Here is a 15,687-nt window from a genome sequence, read left to right as displayed (position 1 = left end):
AGAAATACATTATATGATGAAACTAGTAGCAATAGGTTATGAATCTATATAGTTGCTATAAGTTATCGATGGTTAAAGTTAAGCTAAAAAACGATTTATGACACAGCAAAATGGACTTTTTGGTGAGAGCGACCTGCACAACCTTGATGAGCGCTTTCCATGTCCACGAGAACAGAAGACTTGTGAGCAAGTCCATCCTCGATGGTCCACTTCGCGTACACGTGTAAAACTAGAGTCGACACGATCAAAGCCGAGGAACGGCCGATTGCTTAACACGCTCCATTCCTCCCTTCCCAGTTCACACGCCGCCTTCTTCACGCACAGCGGCACAGGCATACGCTAGGAAACCGAACAGGCAATGTGTTGCCTGAGCCCTTCACCTTCCGCCTCCGCGACCTCGTCGCGGCGGGGTCAGATCGTCGCCTCGGAGTGGCCGCCGGGTTCGTCGAGCGGCTCGAACCCGCCCTCCGATGGCCCGCCGCCTTCGCCAGATCCGCCGCCCCAGGCCGTCGGCACCGACGACGAGGAATTCGGCGGCAGGCCGGCCAAACGCGCTCGCCCGGAGTCCGGCTGCGGGGATGGGGTTTGCACCGCGGATCGGCCGGCCGGGGACGGCAGGGATCGGATCAGCGATCTCCCGGACGCCGTTCTTCTGTCCGTCCTCTCCTTCCTCCCCCTCCGCGATGCCGGGCGGACGGCGGTTCTCTCGTCGCGGTGGCGCGGCCTGTTCAACCAATCCCTCCTCGACTTCAACGCGTGCCAGCCGTTCCCGCCGGAGGAAGGCCGCGGCTGCGACTGGTTCATCCGCGCGGTCACGGGCATCCTCGCCGCTCGGCCGCGCACCCCCATCCGGAGCTTCCGCTTCGTCATGTACGGGAGGGGCTTCGACGGCCGCCTGGGCGTCGTCGACCGCTGGTTCCGCGCCCTCGCCCGTCACCGCCTGCGAGAATTGGACGTCGACATGTTCTACGCGGCCCCCATGCCGACGCTCCCGGGGTCCCTTCTCAAGCTCGCCTCCCTCGAAACCCTCAAATTGTTTTACTGCAGATTTCCCAATGCCGGATCGGCGCCGGCGCCGCGCCTCCCCGCCCTCAAGATACTGGACCTATCCAATGTGAACGTGTCCCAGGAATCCCTGCAGGCTATCCTGTCCCACTGCACTTCCCTGGAGTGCGTGAAGCTCAAGAACATCACGGGAGTGGACAAGATTTCCCTTCGGTCCAAGAGCTTGGCGCGCCTGTACGGTGACTTCGGCGACTTGAAAGAGCTCGTCGTTGAGGACGCACCAAACCTCAAAGAATTGGTGGGGATCGGTTTGCCGAGCGGCAAGGCGAAGGTGAAGATCGTCTTCGCGCCCACGCTGCTGGTGCTGGGATACCTGGGGATCAGCGTCCGCCCACTCGTGCTGCATGATACCGTGTTTGATGTAATGCTTTTCCTCTTCTGCTGGTCACAGCTCTGATCATTTCGGATGATATTGCTCTGAAATGGTTCTGACTTCTTAATTCTGCTATCATGTTCCGAATATTACAGGGAGGGATCGTGCAGCTCAGGACACTGATGCACAGTGTCAAGACTCTGGCCATCCTAGTGCCCTTCTCCGAGAAGGGATACACCGTCTTCGTTGCTCAATTGCTCAAATGTTTCCCCCGTCTTGAGGCACTCCACATCGAGGTAATATTACGGTTGCGCTTAACTGCTTACCGGCCTCTGATGTGTCTAAATCCTGATTATGTGTTCATCACGCTTTATCTGTGCAGCCTAATAAACGTTCCATTTCCCGGCGGGTTAATGTTGAAGAATGGGACACTGCAAATTCTATTCAGTGTATTGAGCATTCCATCAACAGAGTGGTCTTTGAGTGTTTTGGAGGGGAAGACTGCCAGTGGGGGTTTCTGACCTTTCTGCTTGGGATGGCAAGAGCTCTGAAGCTTGTAGAGCTCTACTGTTGGACTGGCAAGGATTGGGCCAGTGACCAGATAGAGGTACTGAACCCTAAAAATAGAGCCTCCCCGGATGCCGAGATCCAGTTTTTCAGACTTTGTAAGCCGATCAGTGATCTTTATTTGTGCCACTGCTGCACTCAGCGATGCCAGAAGGAAAACAGAGTTGCTCTGATATAAGCTGTTCAAGCTTCACATGCTGAATTCTGAGGATGATTTGAAGCAGCAGAAGAATCAGGTGCTGTTACTGTCCCGATCTTGCTTGCAATTTCAGGTGTCAACTGAAGCTTTCTAATTCCGTCCAGAGTGCACAAGTTGTGATATTTACATCTGAAGTACGAGGAACTGTTTATTTATTAGTTAGCGACAGGATAACAATGTGTGCAGGTTGCAGACTGCCAGCCTAGCAAGTAGAAGGCTAGTTCCTTGTTGCCCTGGTTGGATGTGTATCAACTAGCAAGTAAGATAGCCATGATTTAGCATTTATGAATGAAATAAGATAGCTTGTAGTCTTGTACATATAGGGGTAATATCTATATCCATGAAATTGCTGTCAATTGCATGAGAGTATTTAGCTTTGAGCACCAGGCTCTTTTGACTCAATGTTGTCAGGTCACCATTTTAATACTCCCCAGGTTTCTTCAGCTTGTATATCATTGTTTCTGGTCACCTTTCAATAATTCAGTTAGTTCGTCCAATATGGTCTTTGTTTGCTATTTCAGTAACTGTCATCATCTCAGCAGTCGATTCTCTGTTCGTGGATTACAAATCTTTTTTTCTGAAAGAACAGCATGACATTCAGCATCAAGTCAAACTCCATGGAGCATAGTATACTCATGTTCCCGTCCAGATCTGTGTGTATGACAATATGATCCACTGCCAAATTGAGATCATCTATACAATGTAAGGTATCTTCGTTTCGAACCCATCTCATCTTTTGGGAATGTCTGTGATCTCTATGGCCTCCCTGTCACGCCATGCTCTGGCAGTGCACGGTTCTGGAGCGCGTCAGGATGTATAGCGGCCAGCAGACAGTGGTGGATCTTGGATTTAATCACAGGTACGCCGAAAACAAAATCTTATGCAAGTTCGATAAATTCAAAGATTAAGCTAGAAACAATAACAAATCACAATATAAATAGTTCAAAATATAGTATAAAAAGAACTTACAATATTACTTATCTGCTTTGTTTACCCGCCGCTTTTTGAATGACATGAATGTCTTGATTATATCTTCTTCATTCACTTGGAAGAAAATATCTCGCTCAATGAATGTAACTAGACAATCATCCAAAACCCTATCACCTAACTTATTCCTTGACTTTATTTTCTCTTTAACCATTGCAGAAAATACCCTTTCAACACTCGTTGTTGCCACTGGTAAAAGCAATATCAATTTGAGAAGCAAGTAAACCATATCATACACTTTGTGCCTTCGTATTTGAACAAGCTTAACTGAGAGATCAACGATGCTGTCTGGACCCTTGAAGCTATCATCTCGTCGCATGTCATCAATATAATTATCAAGTTGCAATTCAAGTTTTAGCAAATCATTGTTGGAGAAGTCCTTAGGATAAAATTCAGCCAATCTGCGTACCTTCTGTGCATCAAATGAAGCAAATGAATTGGAAGGACTGAAGGCTGACATACACGAAAGTAGCTCCATATTGATCTCATCAAACCGATTATCAAGCTCTTGACTAATTTGATCAATGACACCAATATATACTTCTCTTCTAAAATGATCATCATCTGTTTGGTTTCGGGCATGGGCATACCTTGCTGATTTTCCATACGACACATAATCACCATCCATAATAGGAACTTCAACATCATGTTTACTGCAAAAAGAAGTGACCCTCTCAAGGAAGTGGTCCCAACCATCAGACCTTAACTGTTGTATTTTGTTCTTTGCCACATTAACAAGGGAGATTGCATTAAGAATATCTTGATCCCTTCTCTGCAAACACTCGGATAACTCATTTGTGTATCCAAGAATAACAAACATTAAGTGCACAAAGAAAATGAACTCAAAAGTTTCAAATGCTCCAAGCACAAAATATATCTTTGTCCAATCATTCTTATGTGAAATATCATCACCAAGATCAATGAGCACATCATGGATTGAGGATTACATTGTAATGATGCTGCATATAGTTTTGGAATAAGAGCCCCATCGAGTTTCACCAGGCCTAGGCAAACTCATCTCTTGATTTAATTCACTCCCTGATTCAAGCTCACCACACTCAAGTGCTTTCTGATATTCTCAAGCCTAGCAGTTCGAAGCATACCATGACGGTTGCAAGAAACTCCAATAATATTCAATAAGATAGATACTTGATCAAAGAAGCTCTTACAATCAGTATTTCTCTTAGCAACAGAAACAAGAACTAGTTGGAGTTGATGTGCAAAGCAATGAATATAATACGCAGAAGGTGATTCTTGCATGATCAATATTTTTAGCCCTTTAATATCTCCTTTCATATTGCTGGCTCCATCATAACCTTGACCTCTAATTTGAGTCATAGTCAATCAATGACTAAAAAGTAAACCCTCAATAGCTTCCTTAAGTGATAAAGAGGTAGTGTCATCTACGTGAACAACTCCAATAAAGTGTTCACAAGGCCTTCCAAGTTTATCAACATAACGCAAGCAAAGCGCTAGTTGTTATTTATGTGATATGTCACTGGACTCATCAGCTAAAATTGCATAGGTCTCATCATCAAGTTCTTCAATTATTTTCTTTCTAGTTTCTATGGCACAACAATGAATAATTTGCTTTTGTATCTCTGGGCTAGTTAAGGTGCAATTACCTGGAGCATTATTCTAGACATACTTGTTCACTTCATCACTATTTCCCGCAAGAAACTTCAAAAGTTCAATGAAATTTCCTCTGTTGCTTGACTCTTCATTTTCATCATGTCCACGAAATGTCAATCCTTGATGCAAAAGAAACTTGATACATCTAAGTGAATATGTCAACCTTTTCTTATAAAGACGAAGATCCTCATCAGTCCACTTCTCAATGTGATAATCAATTGCTACCTTGGGATTTCTAAAAGCAATGTATCTCTCCTGAGCTGCATTGTGTGCCATAGAACTACTATGTTTGAGAAGTGCTTTGTTTTCTATATTCCAATTATTCCATCCTCCAATAATAAATGTATTTGACCCAGCACCCTTCTTGAACAAGTAGCATATAAAGCAAAACGCAGAATCCTTCTTGATACTATATTCAAGCCACTCATGATTATACATCCATACATAATTGAATTGGCGATCCCTACCTCCAAATTTTCTTGATCGAAAATCATGATTAACATGTTTGAATCAGCCTTTAATAATATATGCTCTTCGAATTGCATCTTGATCATTAACATGATAACTTTCAATGGGCTGCCTTTCACCTGGATCATGTGGAAGGCGATTGATGTCATAAACTGGCGGCTATGATGCGGGTGGTTACAGTGGTGGAGGCGAGGGCATAGGATTCGCGATTTCTTCAACTACTACTCTATCTTGCTCCTGATTCTGTTCTTCCACAAAAGTTTCAACTGGAGATGGGATAGTGTTTGAAGCAGCAGTTGTTGCTGCCTTCTTTGTTGCATGTTTCTGAAAAAGAGATGCAATATCTCCGTCTCTCTTCATAATCCAACTGTTCTGAAAAAATAATGTCTATGTAACGTAAGTACAACAACTAACTAGACATTATAGCAAAACAAACATGTAACGATAGAATCATATTTTAAATTTTCGGGTAGAAAACTTACAAACTACAGTCTCACACAATATTAATTTAAGAATGTTGATGGATTGATGGTCCGTTCAATAAACTCACAAACTAAAATAAAAAAAATACTTACATAAATAAATAAAAATATTTAAGAATATAAGTCTTTTCAAATAAGAAAAAATAGAAGATAGATTCATCTTAAACCTCCTTGTGGCTTGTGGACGATGAGAAGTTTTCCTTGTGGACGATCAAAAGTTTTCGCGCAACGGCACAAAATCCCCCACGCAGTTGCGCACTTGTGCAGACGCGCTGGCCCGCGAAGGACGGGAGGAGACCTGGTGGCGGACTGGCGGGCGGAGGACTGGGAGGAGTTGTGGCGGCGCCTCCGCCGTGGAGGGATCGTCGTTCGTCGAGACGTGGAGTCTGATGCAACAAAACGTGGGCCAATCTTGTACAGGCAGGCACACAGTCCGCACACAAGTTGCAACCGGGGGGCCAAAAGCTGGGCCTGGGCATCGTCTGCCAATCTTGCATGTTGCATCGTCTCCTCTGCTGGGTCTGGGCAAAGTGGCAGAGGACCAGGGGACCACAGGAGGAATCGTCGTTGTACCAGGATGTACCCGTGCTGCATGCTGGGCCCCAGCACGGCATACCCTGTAGCTCCGCCTATGCTAATTAGTATCTAAACGTTCGATGTGACCGGAACTTTAATCCGTGAAATCAAAGAACTGATACCTGCTTCCTCTTCTTCAGGGTTCAGCTGGTGTGTAATCATTGGGAAATTTTTCACCATGAGTGGTACAAGAGAAAGTACTACAATGAAATCTATGAGGTCTGAGATTAGGGTGTTAGAGTTAGGTGGTTTGGTTTGCCTAAATGTATCGTAATCCGATTACACCTGGTAAGCAATAACGTTCCGGCCGTTTGTTTCTAACAACCCGTAAACAGTTAACAGCGTAATCAAATCTCAGCCTATACAAATCTCCTACCGCTGCTGCTACTCCATAATCAGAAAAGGGCTGCGGTGCCGCCCAGCTCGAGATGAAACAAGATGCCAGGCCGCGCATGTCGCCGCCGCCTGAGGCACTGACCACGTTGCTCTGGCCTCTTCAAGTCACCTCCGCCGCCGTCGGCAGTGGCCGGTGACGCCGCGGCGAGGACGCCGGCCGCTACCTCCTCCACCTCATCCTTCTCTGCTTTCTTCTCGACGTGTCACCACCGATGACCATGCTGCTCTGGCTTAGCGACCTCTTCGTGTCATCTCCGCCAGTGGCGACAGCTGCCGGCGATGCAACAACGATGATGTCGGCCACTGCTTCCTCCGCCTCATTCCCATCTGCTTTCTTTTTGATGCACCGCCGCTGATGATCCAGCTTCTGCTCGAGGTCGACCTCCTCCTCGAAGCTCCATTTCCTCGTGGCCACAGCATACTGGAAGGCTAGGCTATTGGTCTGTGAGCATCCTGGAAGCTCTGTTTCCCCAGTGAGCAGTGGGCACACGACAGAGATAGAGAACAGCAGGCCTGACCAGCAAGATGCAAGGAGATAAACGGGGGAACGAGATGAAGATGGCAGGTGGGTGGTTAGAGATGCAGGTTTACATTCCCTTTACAGCGTGCGAACCAAACAAAGCGAGCCATCTGTTTCATTGTTAACGTTACCGCTGGTTTCTGATTACATTTGTGTTTGTGTTTGCGTTACATTTTTTGAACCAAACAGCAGCTTAATGTTAACGGTTCTGATTATTTTTGTGCTTTTAGGTAGGGCACTGGTTTGTGTTTCTCAGTTGCCATGTAGCCTGAAAGGTCACGTGTGATGTTACTTCTATGTAGTTCATCTTATTAGCTGCTAAGTTCTGCTTTGTTAGCATCGGTAGATGCTTCCTAAGGATTATTTAAACATTGATACTTATGTTTTGTTATAAGGTCATGTATTTTATTTTTTTGGTCATCAGCAGCACTTAGAAAATGTTGGGGAACCAGACCATCAGTGGTACAAAGAGGAAGCAATGTTATCAGCTTCTATAATGTTTTAACTCTCACAAATCTTGTTTTGGGTGGTCAGAGTATCATCTATTTTGGCTGGGGGTTGCTTGATGCCTCTATTTGCCATCTGACCTGCAGTAACGAAATCAGTGATATATTTCTTCATCCCTGATGATTGTTCATTATTCGTCCCTTAAAAGAAATCTTATTGCACCGCACTCTGCAATGCTAAATAGGAGCACGGCTGGTTTTCAGATTCCTAATGGTGCGGGTGTAGGCGTGGAGCCACCTGCCTGGCTGGTTACGCTCATCTGTTTGAAGGCTTGAATAATCTCTTTTATACCATGCTGAAGGCGACCGAACCAATAATATTAAGCAGGTTAGTGCATCATAAGGCTCAAGGGACAAGGGGGATTGGATCATTGGAATATGAAGTTGGGTTGCGTTATGAGTGCGAGCCAGCTTCATGTAATGTTGGGTGCTAGAAAATGCGAGCTATTTTGCGAATGATTGCAAAGGTAAAATAACCTTGAAAGGGGGTCAGGCGAGCCGACACTGGGCGATGGTGAGGTGGTGACCATGGCCATAGGAACACACGAGGAGGATATATAACACTAGGGACAGATCTTAAAAAGCAGCAGGGCAGCCGCCCGATGATTAGTAGGCTTCCAGGATATTACTCTTATCATCTGTTTGAAGGCTTGAATAGTATTTTTTATACCATGCTGAAGGCGACCGAACCAATAAGACAATTAAGCAGGTTAGTGCATCATAAGCCTCAAGGGACAAGGGGGATTCGATCAAAGGAATATGAAGCTGTTTTCTTTTTTTCAGGGTACGATATCCATGAGATTGATTTGCTAGGTAAATTTCATTTCAGGAGATCTGAGATGAGAAGAGGATAAAAGTCTACTCCAAACTTCACAGAAGATGTTTCAGATCGTGAAAAGGGGACAAATGAGCTGGTATGCTGCAAACGTGGGCTCGCAATCCAATCCAAAGCTTCATTTGATCCTTCAGACATTCTCTTCGAAGAAACGAGGCAATCGGCCGTCCCCCTCAATACCGTACGTCTCGTCCTTCAAGACCGCGACGCCGTCCTTCTCTGTAACACATCGAAACAAAAAAAAAGGGCAACCCGGAAGATGACTCGTAAGATGCGTCACGGAGCTCTGAACTGGATGTATTAACCATATGCACTCACTTGACAGTCGAGCGGCGTGCTCCGGTGCCAGGCGCGCCGCGAAGCCGACACCGCTGTAGTGGTAGATCAGCGCGCCCTTCGCCTCCGCCGCGCTGCAACAGAACAATCAGGGGGTCGGTCAGTGCTCGTGAGGTCTTAGGCTCTTAGCTGGTGCAGGCATGGGCGTGGCCGCGTGCCGGCGCCGGCGTGTCACAGCGACCTTCCGACGACGGAAGCGAGCAAGCCGAGGTCGTAGTCCGGGGAGTCGAAGTAGTCGGCGCGGCTGACGAAGACAACGTAGACGCTGGGGCCGTGCTCGTCGGCGCCGGACGGGGCCAGAGCGGAGGACATGGCGGCCGGCGAGAAGATGAGCAGCAGCAGCAGTGGAAGCGCAGCTGCGGGAGCTATCTTCATGGCCGAGCTGGGCTGCGTTGGCAAACCTGGAAAGGAAGAGCGAGTCGACTAGCACGTTTTCGGGCGCTGACGCTTTACCTGTTTAGGTTTGTTCCTTGTGCTCATATTGCTGCGGCATTGGCTTGTTCGGTTACAAATGGAACATTTATTGACGGTACTTCATAACATTCGTAAGCGTTGGAACTGTGTGTTACTTTACTTGAAACATAATATGACACAACTAGAGGTTACTGGCAAAATAGTAACGAGCTCACAAGACGAAACGACAGGATTAACACATACGGCACGGCCAGTACGGTCAAATTTCTCGTACGCTAAAAGAAAGGAAAAAGACGCGAGCAGATTTTTCAGCAGTACCGGAATGGTCCATGACTCCAGATTTGCCATACATTCATTTGATCAATACTTGTAGAGTAATACAAGATTGCAGCCAAACATACCAACCGGTTGTCTCAAAATTCAACAACGCAAACCACACATTGGTCAGTTGTGATGGTCGTAGTTCCCAACACAAGACAATTGGGTACCAACAATGTTGAAACGCGACAGGTGTTGTTTGTCTTCACTAAAAGAATGAGCTTCTGGATTGAACGTCGTCTTCCATGACTGCATAGCTGCCCACAAGCAGCAGGTCACAGCAGGATGCAAGCTCAACTGTAAATACCACAATCTCTTCGAGGACTGCGAATAAGTATGCAAGTCTCTTTAGTGGGGAACCTAGCAGCTGATTTGCCAAGTGAGGCTTGAGACTTGTAGAGACAAAAACGAGCTGCAAGCTTGCAACCCAATTCCACAAACTTTCTAGGTTGACCAGCTCAGCAGCCGATCAATGACTATGGAGGACGGACATTAGTGATGGCAATATATACACTGGTATGTACAACTTCAGCGCAGAAGCCAAGACATCACAACTCAAAGCCGCCATTCAGTTGAACGGATAAAGCTGGCCTTCCAATGTTATTAAGAGGTGTTTCCAAGGTGATTACCACTCCAGAACTGCCCACTTGACCATTCCACTTGGACCGGCCAATCTGCCATGTAGAGACTCAGTTATAGCAAAACTAGAGTCCTAGAAAGAACCAATCAGAAATGTTTAGGCAAGGAGAGCTTACAGAGAGCGCGGTAAAAGCTGATGGATGTCTTGTGCAAGAGAGGCCACACATCAAATTCAATTCCTCTTTCAGTGAATGGACAACTTCTGCACGTACCCCAGGATCACTTCCACCAAATGTAGGGCACAAACTGCCAACAGAACGTCAATTAAAAAAGTGTTAAAACAGAGAAAAGGATTCAAAGAAACCAAGAACATGGAGCATACAGCAAGCCTATTGATGAACAGTGAAATCAGCATCTGGCAACATTCCATCTAACATTACTTGACAAGTATTGCCATTTATAAGACGAATGCAGCATGCACAGCTTTTAGCACCACATGAACAAGAATTAGGCAAAAATGAAATAATCACTTTTAGCCAAGGTACTAAAAAGACTCTATAGGTTAATAGGTACTAACATGAAAAACTACACAGTTGCCAAACTTAAAATGCTGTAGTGTTGTCCATAAGTAATTAGAAAACTACCTGACTTGTATGCTGGGTCTCACCATAAGACCAGATCTTTTCCATGCCAAGGGTTGAGTAACTCCTAACGAAACAGACTTGTCGGGCCACTGAAACATAGGAGTGAACCTTGTGCCACGTTTATTCTAAAAAAAATACAAGTGTCAGATTGAACTCATCTGCTATCGGAACACGTGTGAGCATGATATGACCAACAAACAACGTAAAATATTTCTGATCAGCCATGGATTGGTTTTTATGTATGATAAGCATTTAATACGTATTACCATTGTATCATGCCTCACTGGGTACTAGCGGATCTTGCATGATAATCTCGTGTTAATATAAGCAAGTGACTTCCAGAGTGGTTTAACTAATTTTTACACCAAAATTGATTAATATAGGGAACATAATATAAAATACTAACCTTGACAGAAAAGCTCACTCTTGTTTCTCCAGGATATTTTCCTTGAGCTTGGAGCAACCCGCCAAATAACGGAAGAAAACCACTTGCTGATATCCCCTCACCAGCAACATATGTTAATTGCCCATTAGGGAACTGCAGATCCATAAAGGACTGCAATAAAGAGAGTGTTATTAATACTCAAAGTTCATATGCACAAGTAGATTGTAAGGAAATAAGGATGATCATGCGAATTTAACTGGAAATGCTAGGACCATGCCTGGTGACAATTTTGAAAGCATCGCAGTAACATTATAAATGAACACATTTTAAATTTTCAGAATACAAGTTAGGCTATTGTACTCCTTACCAGTTGCAGAAAATAACATGGTACGCTAATTAATCGTAAGTACTATTCCGATGCCCAGTACATCCAACCTAAAGGCCAAATGAACAGGCCTATCTCTCAGGCTACCAGAAAAAAAGGGAAAATCTCCAAAAAAGAGTCAGTTGCTTTACTCTATACTAACAGAACCCACCGGTCACTGGCGACTACAGATAACCTCTGTTGCACCTAAAACAAACTCTTATGCTTGATAAAAATCAGAACAATCACTGATTTGTTCACTTAACCCATGAGATTAAAATATATTCACAAACTTAAAGAGAATGAGACTTACACAAGCAACTGGATTGAGACACATCATCGACATCATCAACCATCTTCTATGTTTTGACCATATAGCCGGACATAGGGAATGAACTCCATTCTGTAACGAAATATCAAGTTTAATAATGTAAGAGGAAAAAAATGTCAGCAAATAGGCAGAAGGCACAATATACTAGAAAATCATAACTTAATCAAGGTACAGCTGGTCTAAATTTTGATCTCTAATTAATAATGAAGACCATAACTTTGCCTATCCAAAGGAGCAAACAATATTTAATGATTTAATAACAAAAGAAATGACCAAAGACAACGTTTATCATACTCAAGTGTAAATCACACTCTGGGAGAAGGCAAAAGAAAGGATCAGTACCTTGCGATCATAACCATACCAAAGCAGGTGTTGCTTTGATAGATGAACAGGCAAGAGAAGTGTAGAGTCTCGAACAAATAGTAGAGGCCCCAACTGAATAAGGTAAAGAGGCGAAGTATCATTTCCAGAAGTTGAACCACCACGTGAGGCCTCTAGCCTCCATAGGTCTCCACGTGCAACAACAGAACTCTCGATGTCATGACTCCTGGTGTTGTAAGTTGCCGACATATTTACAGTACCCTATATATAATTATCAGGAGAGAAGGTAAGTATGTTGCAGAATGACACCATCTGGGTCAGTGTAACATGACTGAAAATTGGCCAAGGTAAAACAATTCCACAAGTCCAGTAAGAACATTTGATTGATTCAAAATTGAAGGTTAGTTTTAGCTTAGTTATTTCATGTACAACCTTAGATGTACATCCATGCATTTAAGCCCTTCGATTCATGTGTGTACCACCACTTAAAGATTGTACATGATAGTCTTATAATTTTTTGATAGAAAAAGGACAATTCAATTGCAGATTCAAGATTGTATTAGCTTCAATGTATAAATTTATATATGAGATCCTTCCGAGGATATCAGATTTACTTTGAGAAATAGGATTACAGTAAATCAGATGATAACTCGGTTCTAAATTCCTCCAAGTATCATGACCAGGCCAAGAGAGATGTAAACCAGTTGCTAGAATGAATACATAGAGTGTACTAGTACGGTAACGACATGAGCCCTCAACTAAGATTGTGTGCCTAATTTGAGATGCAAACATCACCAATATAATTGTGCGCTTAATTTGAGGTGCAAACATCACCGATATGCTGGAATCCATAAAACAACCACGAGTTGGATCGTACCTTGGCCTTCTTAAAGTTTCCAAAAGTCCCAATCTCGCAGCCGAAACCCTCGTCCTCCTCATCCAAGTCATCTCCGCCAACATGACCACTGACGCTCGACGCGGCCGCGCTCCCAGTTGCCGCAGCGGCTGCGGCGGCCGCCGCCTCTAGGGGGCACCTATCCGCAGCAGCCCTTCCGACGGAGAGCCCTACGGCCCCCTCGCCCACCGAAGCCGCAGGGGGCAGGGGCGCCTGAGGCGACTGCTTGCGGCGCCGGATCTGGCGGAACGGGACGGGCAGCTGCCTGACGGCGTGCTGCACGGCCCCGCCGACGGACGCCCCGAGCTCGGCGCCGGCCTGTCCGAGCCTTCCGCCGATGTCGATGACCGAGGAGACCGCCGCCGCGGGGAAGGGGAAGTCCTTCCCGGGGGCTCCGCGTCCGGCGCCGAAGGGGACGACGGGGAGGTCGATGTCGAAGGGCATCCGTTTGTGCGGTGCCGGCGGCCACGGGAACTGCGGCGGCGCCTGGAGCAGGCCCGTGAAGCCCTGCGCGAGGCGGTCCGCGAGGTCCTGGCCGTGCCGCTGCACGCCCTCCCACGCCTCGAACGAGATCTCCATGCGCGTCACCAGTTAACCACGGGCCGGCCTGAGCGAGCGCGCTCCCAATTAACCTACCTTCCTTCCTTCCCTCGTTAGGGTTCGGCAGGCGATCGGAATTGGAAGCGAATCAAAGCCGGCGAGGAATCGGCGGCGGGCGGAATGGGGAAAGCAGGGGAGAGGAGAGAGAGGGAAAGCGTGTAGGTGATGTGTGATAATAATAGTGGCCGGGGATGGTCGCGGCGGGGGTGAGGTGGGCGAGGGATCATGTAGGCGTGGGGAGGAGGGAGGATAAAGAAGGCCTTGACCGGGTCGACGTGGATCGAGGGGGACAAGGACTCAAGGAGATCCCCCGCACCGCTTCGGCCGCCTGGCCCACCGCCGCTTCGGCTCCCCGCGCCGGAGTGGATAAGAACGCGTGCCCGTGCCGCCGTGCCACAACCGCGGGTCCACGGCTACCTTTCCTCAGCTTCGCATGCCGGTGCCGGGGTAAAAACGGGTGACCGTGCCTATCCGCGCGCGCGTGGCCTTATCCGGCTGGGGGGCTGATGCTTTGTTTGTTTCCTCTCGGGCGCGCGCGCGTTTGCCTAGTTTTGGCATCCGTCGCCGACGATCTCCCGGCGGCAGTGGCGTGCTCTGTTCGGCAACCCCGGCTCCGATGCTTGGCCACGTTGTACATGCGAAGTTGGATTGGATGCTGGTCGCTTCCCGTTTTCTTTCGTTGCCACGGAGCGCGCGCCTTGCCGCGTGCATGCGTTAACCAAAACGGGGCGATCTTATTAGAGGAAAGAAGAAGAAAGCAGCTTTGGTGTCGATGCATCGCGAGGAAAACAGGTGACGCGTCACGTGCCAAGTCTGAACTTGCGTTGGTGCGGTGCCGCAGTAGCTTGTTTCTGTGATGGCGTGGAAACTGGAAATTCAGATCAAGCCGAGAAGCCATGCGAATGCGATCGAAGCAAAACAATCCCTGACTAGGAGGGCAGCGCGGAAATTCAGATCAGCGCAGCCAGGAGGACAGGACGCGTAAGCTCATCCACCGCGACGCTCGACGAGAAGGTGGCGTGCAGTGAGATCGTCCATCGTGAGGGCAGCGTTATGCAGCTGATGAGCTCATCTCTCTAGTCGAGCAGTATCCAAGGACCGCTCCGAAGGAGAATGGTCTTATCTCTGGGAATCACATTTGGTGTTGACTAGAGATGTTCTCGATGTTGCATGAGATGTTCTCCCATGTTTCAATAGCCACTTTGCAAACTTGTGATTCTTGGATAAAAGGAAGGGATTTGGATCGGATGTTGCGTGAAACATCTCCTAATATTGTGGTGTGAATTTGTTTTTTCTTTAATCTCTGGAGATTAGAGGCTAAAGAGTTACTTTTAGCATATATATTTTTATGTTGCAAAAAGTATTCATGTTGCAGACTTCTATTTCTCGATGTTGCAACAAACCGTCCGATGAGAAATTCTCATCGTACATCCGGGTGCTAGTAGTCCTGAGTAATTGTATTGAATGTCCGTCTGACGCGTGCACAAAAATCGGACACCACAGTCAGGTCCCACTCCCTCTCATCCTTATCCCTAGTAGCTTACTAGCTAGTTATCCCCTTCTGCACCCCCTTTCTCACTCGCGACCAGCTAGATGCGGGCCTTCAGGGGCAGCGACATGATGAGAGGTCAGCGCAGATAAGAGGACAGCATGGCGTAAGTGTTGACGACAATTACCACGCTAGTTTGAATCATAAGCACACGGATCAGTTGTAACTTTTCCTTCAGAATATTCATCCAAAGTTTGTCAATCCATGGATCGGCAGCAAACTAACTAGGGTTTTCTATCTAACTTAATAGATCTAATCCTAACATGAAGCATAGATTTCATATGAAGGGTAAACCTAATAGATATGAATGATAGAGCATAGGTTGATCACATCCTAATGTTGTGGTGTGAATTTGTTTTTTCTTTAGATCTTCGGAGATTGGATGCTAAGGGGTTGTTTTTAGCA

General features: G+C 46.5%; 3 protein-coding genes and 1 pseudogene across 8 annotated transcripts; 1 reads left to right on the top strand and 3 right to left on the bottom strand.

Annotated features, from left to right (window-relative positions):
• The first annotated feature begins 264 nt into the window (after positions 1 to 264).
• On the top strand, positions 265 to 3,003 carry LOC117855367 (F-box/LRR-repeat protein At4g14103). Of its 6 annotated transcripts, none has more exons than XR_011898192.1 (5): positions 265 to 1,426; positions 1,534 to 1,674; positions 1,761 to 1,985; positions 2,088 to 2,181; positions 2,734 to 3,003. XR_011898192.1 is itself a non-coding variant. In XM_034737707.2 (4 exons), the coding sequence occupies exons 1-4, from the start codon at positions 359 to 361 to the stop codon at positions 2,121 to 2,123; spliced, it is 1,470 nt and encodes a 489-aa protein (XP_034593598.1). In that variant the 5' UTR covers positions 265 to 358; the 3' UTR covers positions 2,124 to 3,003. The 6 variants fall into 6 exon arrangements, 2 of the variants coding, with proteins under 2 accessions (XP_034593598.1, XP_034593595.1); XR_011898191.1 differs by having other exon boundaries at positions 2,666 to 3,003; XM_034737707.2 differs by having other exon boundaries at positions 2,088 to 3,003.
• Positions 3,004 to 3,006: 3 nt separating this feature from the next.
• On the bottom strand, positions 3,007 to 7,826 carry LOC140222894 (uncharacterized; annotated as a pseudogene).
• A 629-nt stretch (positions 7,827 to 8,455) lies between these two features.
• Positions 8,456 to 9,475, bottom strand: LOC117855371 (uncharacterized). Its single transcript, XM_034737712.2, has 3 exons — positions 9,064 to 9,475; positions 8,865 to 8,956; positions 8,456 to 8,765 (listed from the first exon to the last, which is right to left on the bottom strand). The coding sequence occupies exons 1-3, from the start codon at positions 9,255 to 9,257 to the stop codon at positions 8,677 to 8,679; spliced, it is 375 nt and encodes a 124-aa protein (XP_034593603.1). The 5' UTR covers positions 9,258 to 9,475; the 3' UTR covers positions 8,456 to 8,676.
• A 144-nt stretch (positions 9,476 to 9,619) lies between these two features.
• Positions 9,620 to 13,965, bottom strand: LOC117855370 (uncharacterized). The gene is made up of 7 exons (XM_034737711.2): positions 13,116 to 13,965; positions 12,260 to 12,499; positions 11,900 to 11,989; positions 11,244 to 11,393; positions 10,838 to 10,962; positions 10,370 to 10,499; positions 9,620 to 10,288 (listed from the first exon to the last, which is right to left on the bottom strand). Exons 1-7 carry the CDS (start codon positions 13,710 to 13,712, stop codon positions 10,163 to 10,165), a joined length of 1,458 nt encoding a protein of 485 aa, XP_034593602.1. The 5' UTR covers positions 13,713 to 13,965; the 3' UTR covers positions 9,620 to 10,162.
• Positions 13,966 to 15,687: the final 1,722 nt, after the last annotated feature.

The sequence above is a fragment of the Setaria viridis genome, chromosome 5 (assembly GCF_005286985.2).
Source record: "Setaria viridis chromosome 5, Setaria_viridis_v4.0, whole genome shotgun sequence".
Classification (NCBI taxonomy): domain Eukaryota; kingdom Viridiplantae; phylum Streptophyta; class Magnoliopsida; order Poales; family Poaceae; genus Setaria; species Setaria viridis.
The sequence above is the reverse complement of the archived record's forward strand: the minus strand, read 5'-3'. Positions and strand labels throughout refer to the sequence as shown.

Bases quoted from the DNA above. Each gene is read 5' to 3' on its own strand.
- LOC117855370 (XM_034737711.2), bottom strand. From the start codon at position 13,712: ATGGAGATCTCGTTCGAGGCGTGGGAGGGCGTGCAGCGGCACGGCCAG. The intron at 10,963-11,243 runs GTTAGTATTTTA...TATTTTTTTTAG, and splicing joins GAGTGAGCTTTTCTGTCAAG to AATAAACGTGGCACAAGGTT. The intron at 10,289-10,369 runs GTAAGCTCTCCT...TCTACATGGCAG, and splicing joins CAGCTTTTACCGCGCTCTCT to ATTGGCCGGTCCAAGTGGAA.
- LOC117855367 (XM_034737704.2), top strand. From the start codon at position 359: ATGTGTTGCCTGAGCCCTTCACCTTCCGCCTCCGCGACCTCGTCGCGG. The intron at 1,427-1,533 runs GTAATGCTTTTC...CGAATATTACAG, and splicing joins TGCATGATACCGTGTTTGAT to GGAGGGATCGTGCAGCTCAG. The intron at 1,675-1,760 runs GTAATATTACGG...TTATCTGTGCAG, and splicing joins TTGAGGCACTCCACATCGAG to CCTAATAAACGTTCCATTTC.
- LOC117855371 (XM_034737712.2), bottom strand. From the start codon at position 9,257: ATGAAGATAGCTCCCGCAGCTGCGCTTCCACTGCTGCTGCTGCTCATC. The intron at 8,957-9,063 runs GTCGCTGTGACA...GTTCTGTTGCAG, and splicing joins CTCGCTTCCGTCGTCGGAAG to CGCGGCGGAGGCGAAGGGCG. The intron at 8,766-8,864 runs GTGAGTGCATAT...GATGTGTTACAG, and splicing joins GCACGCCGCTCGACTGTCAA to AGAAGGACGGCGTCGCGGTC.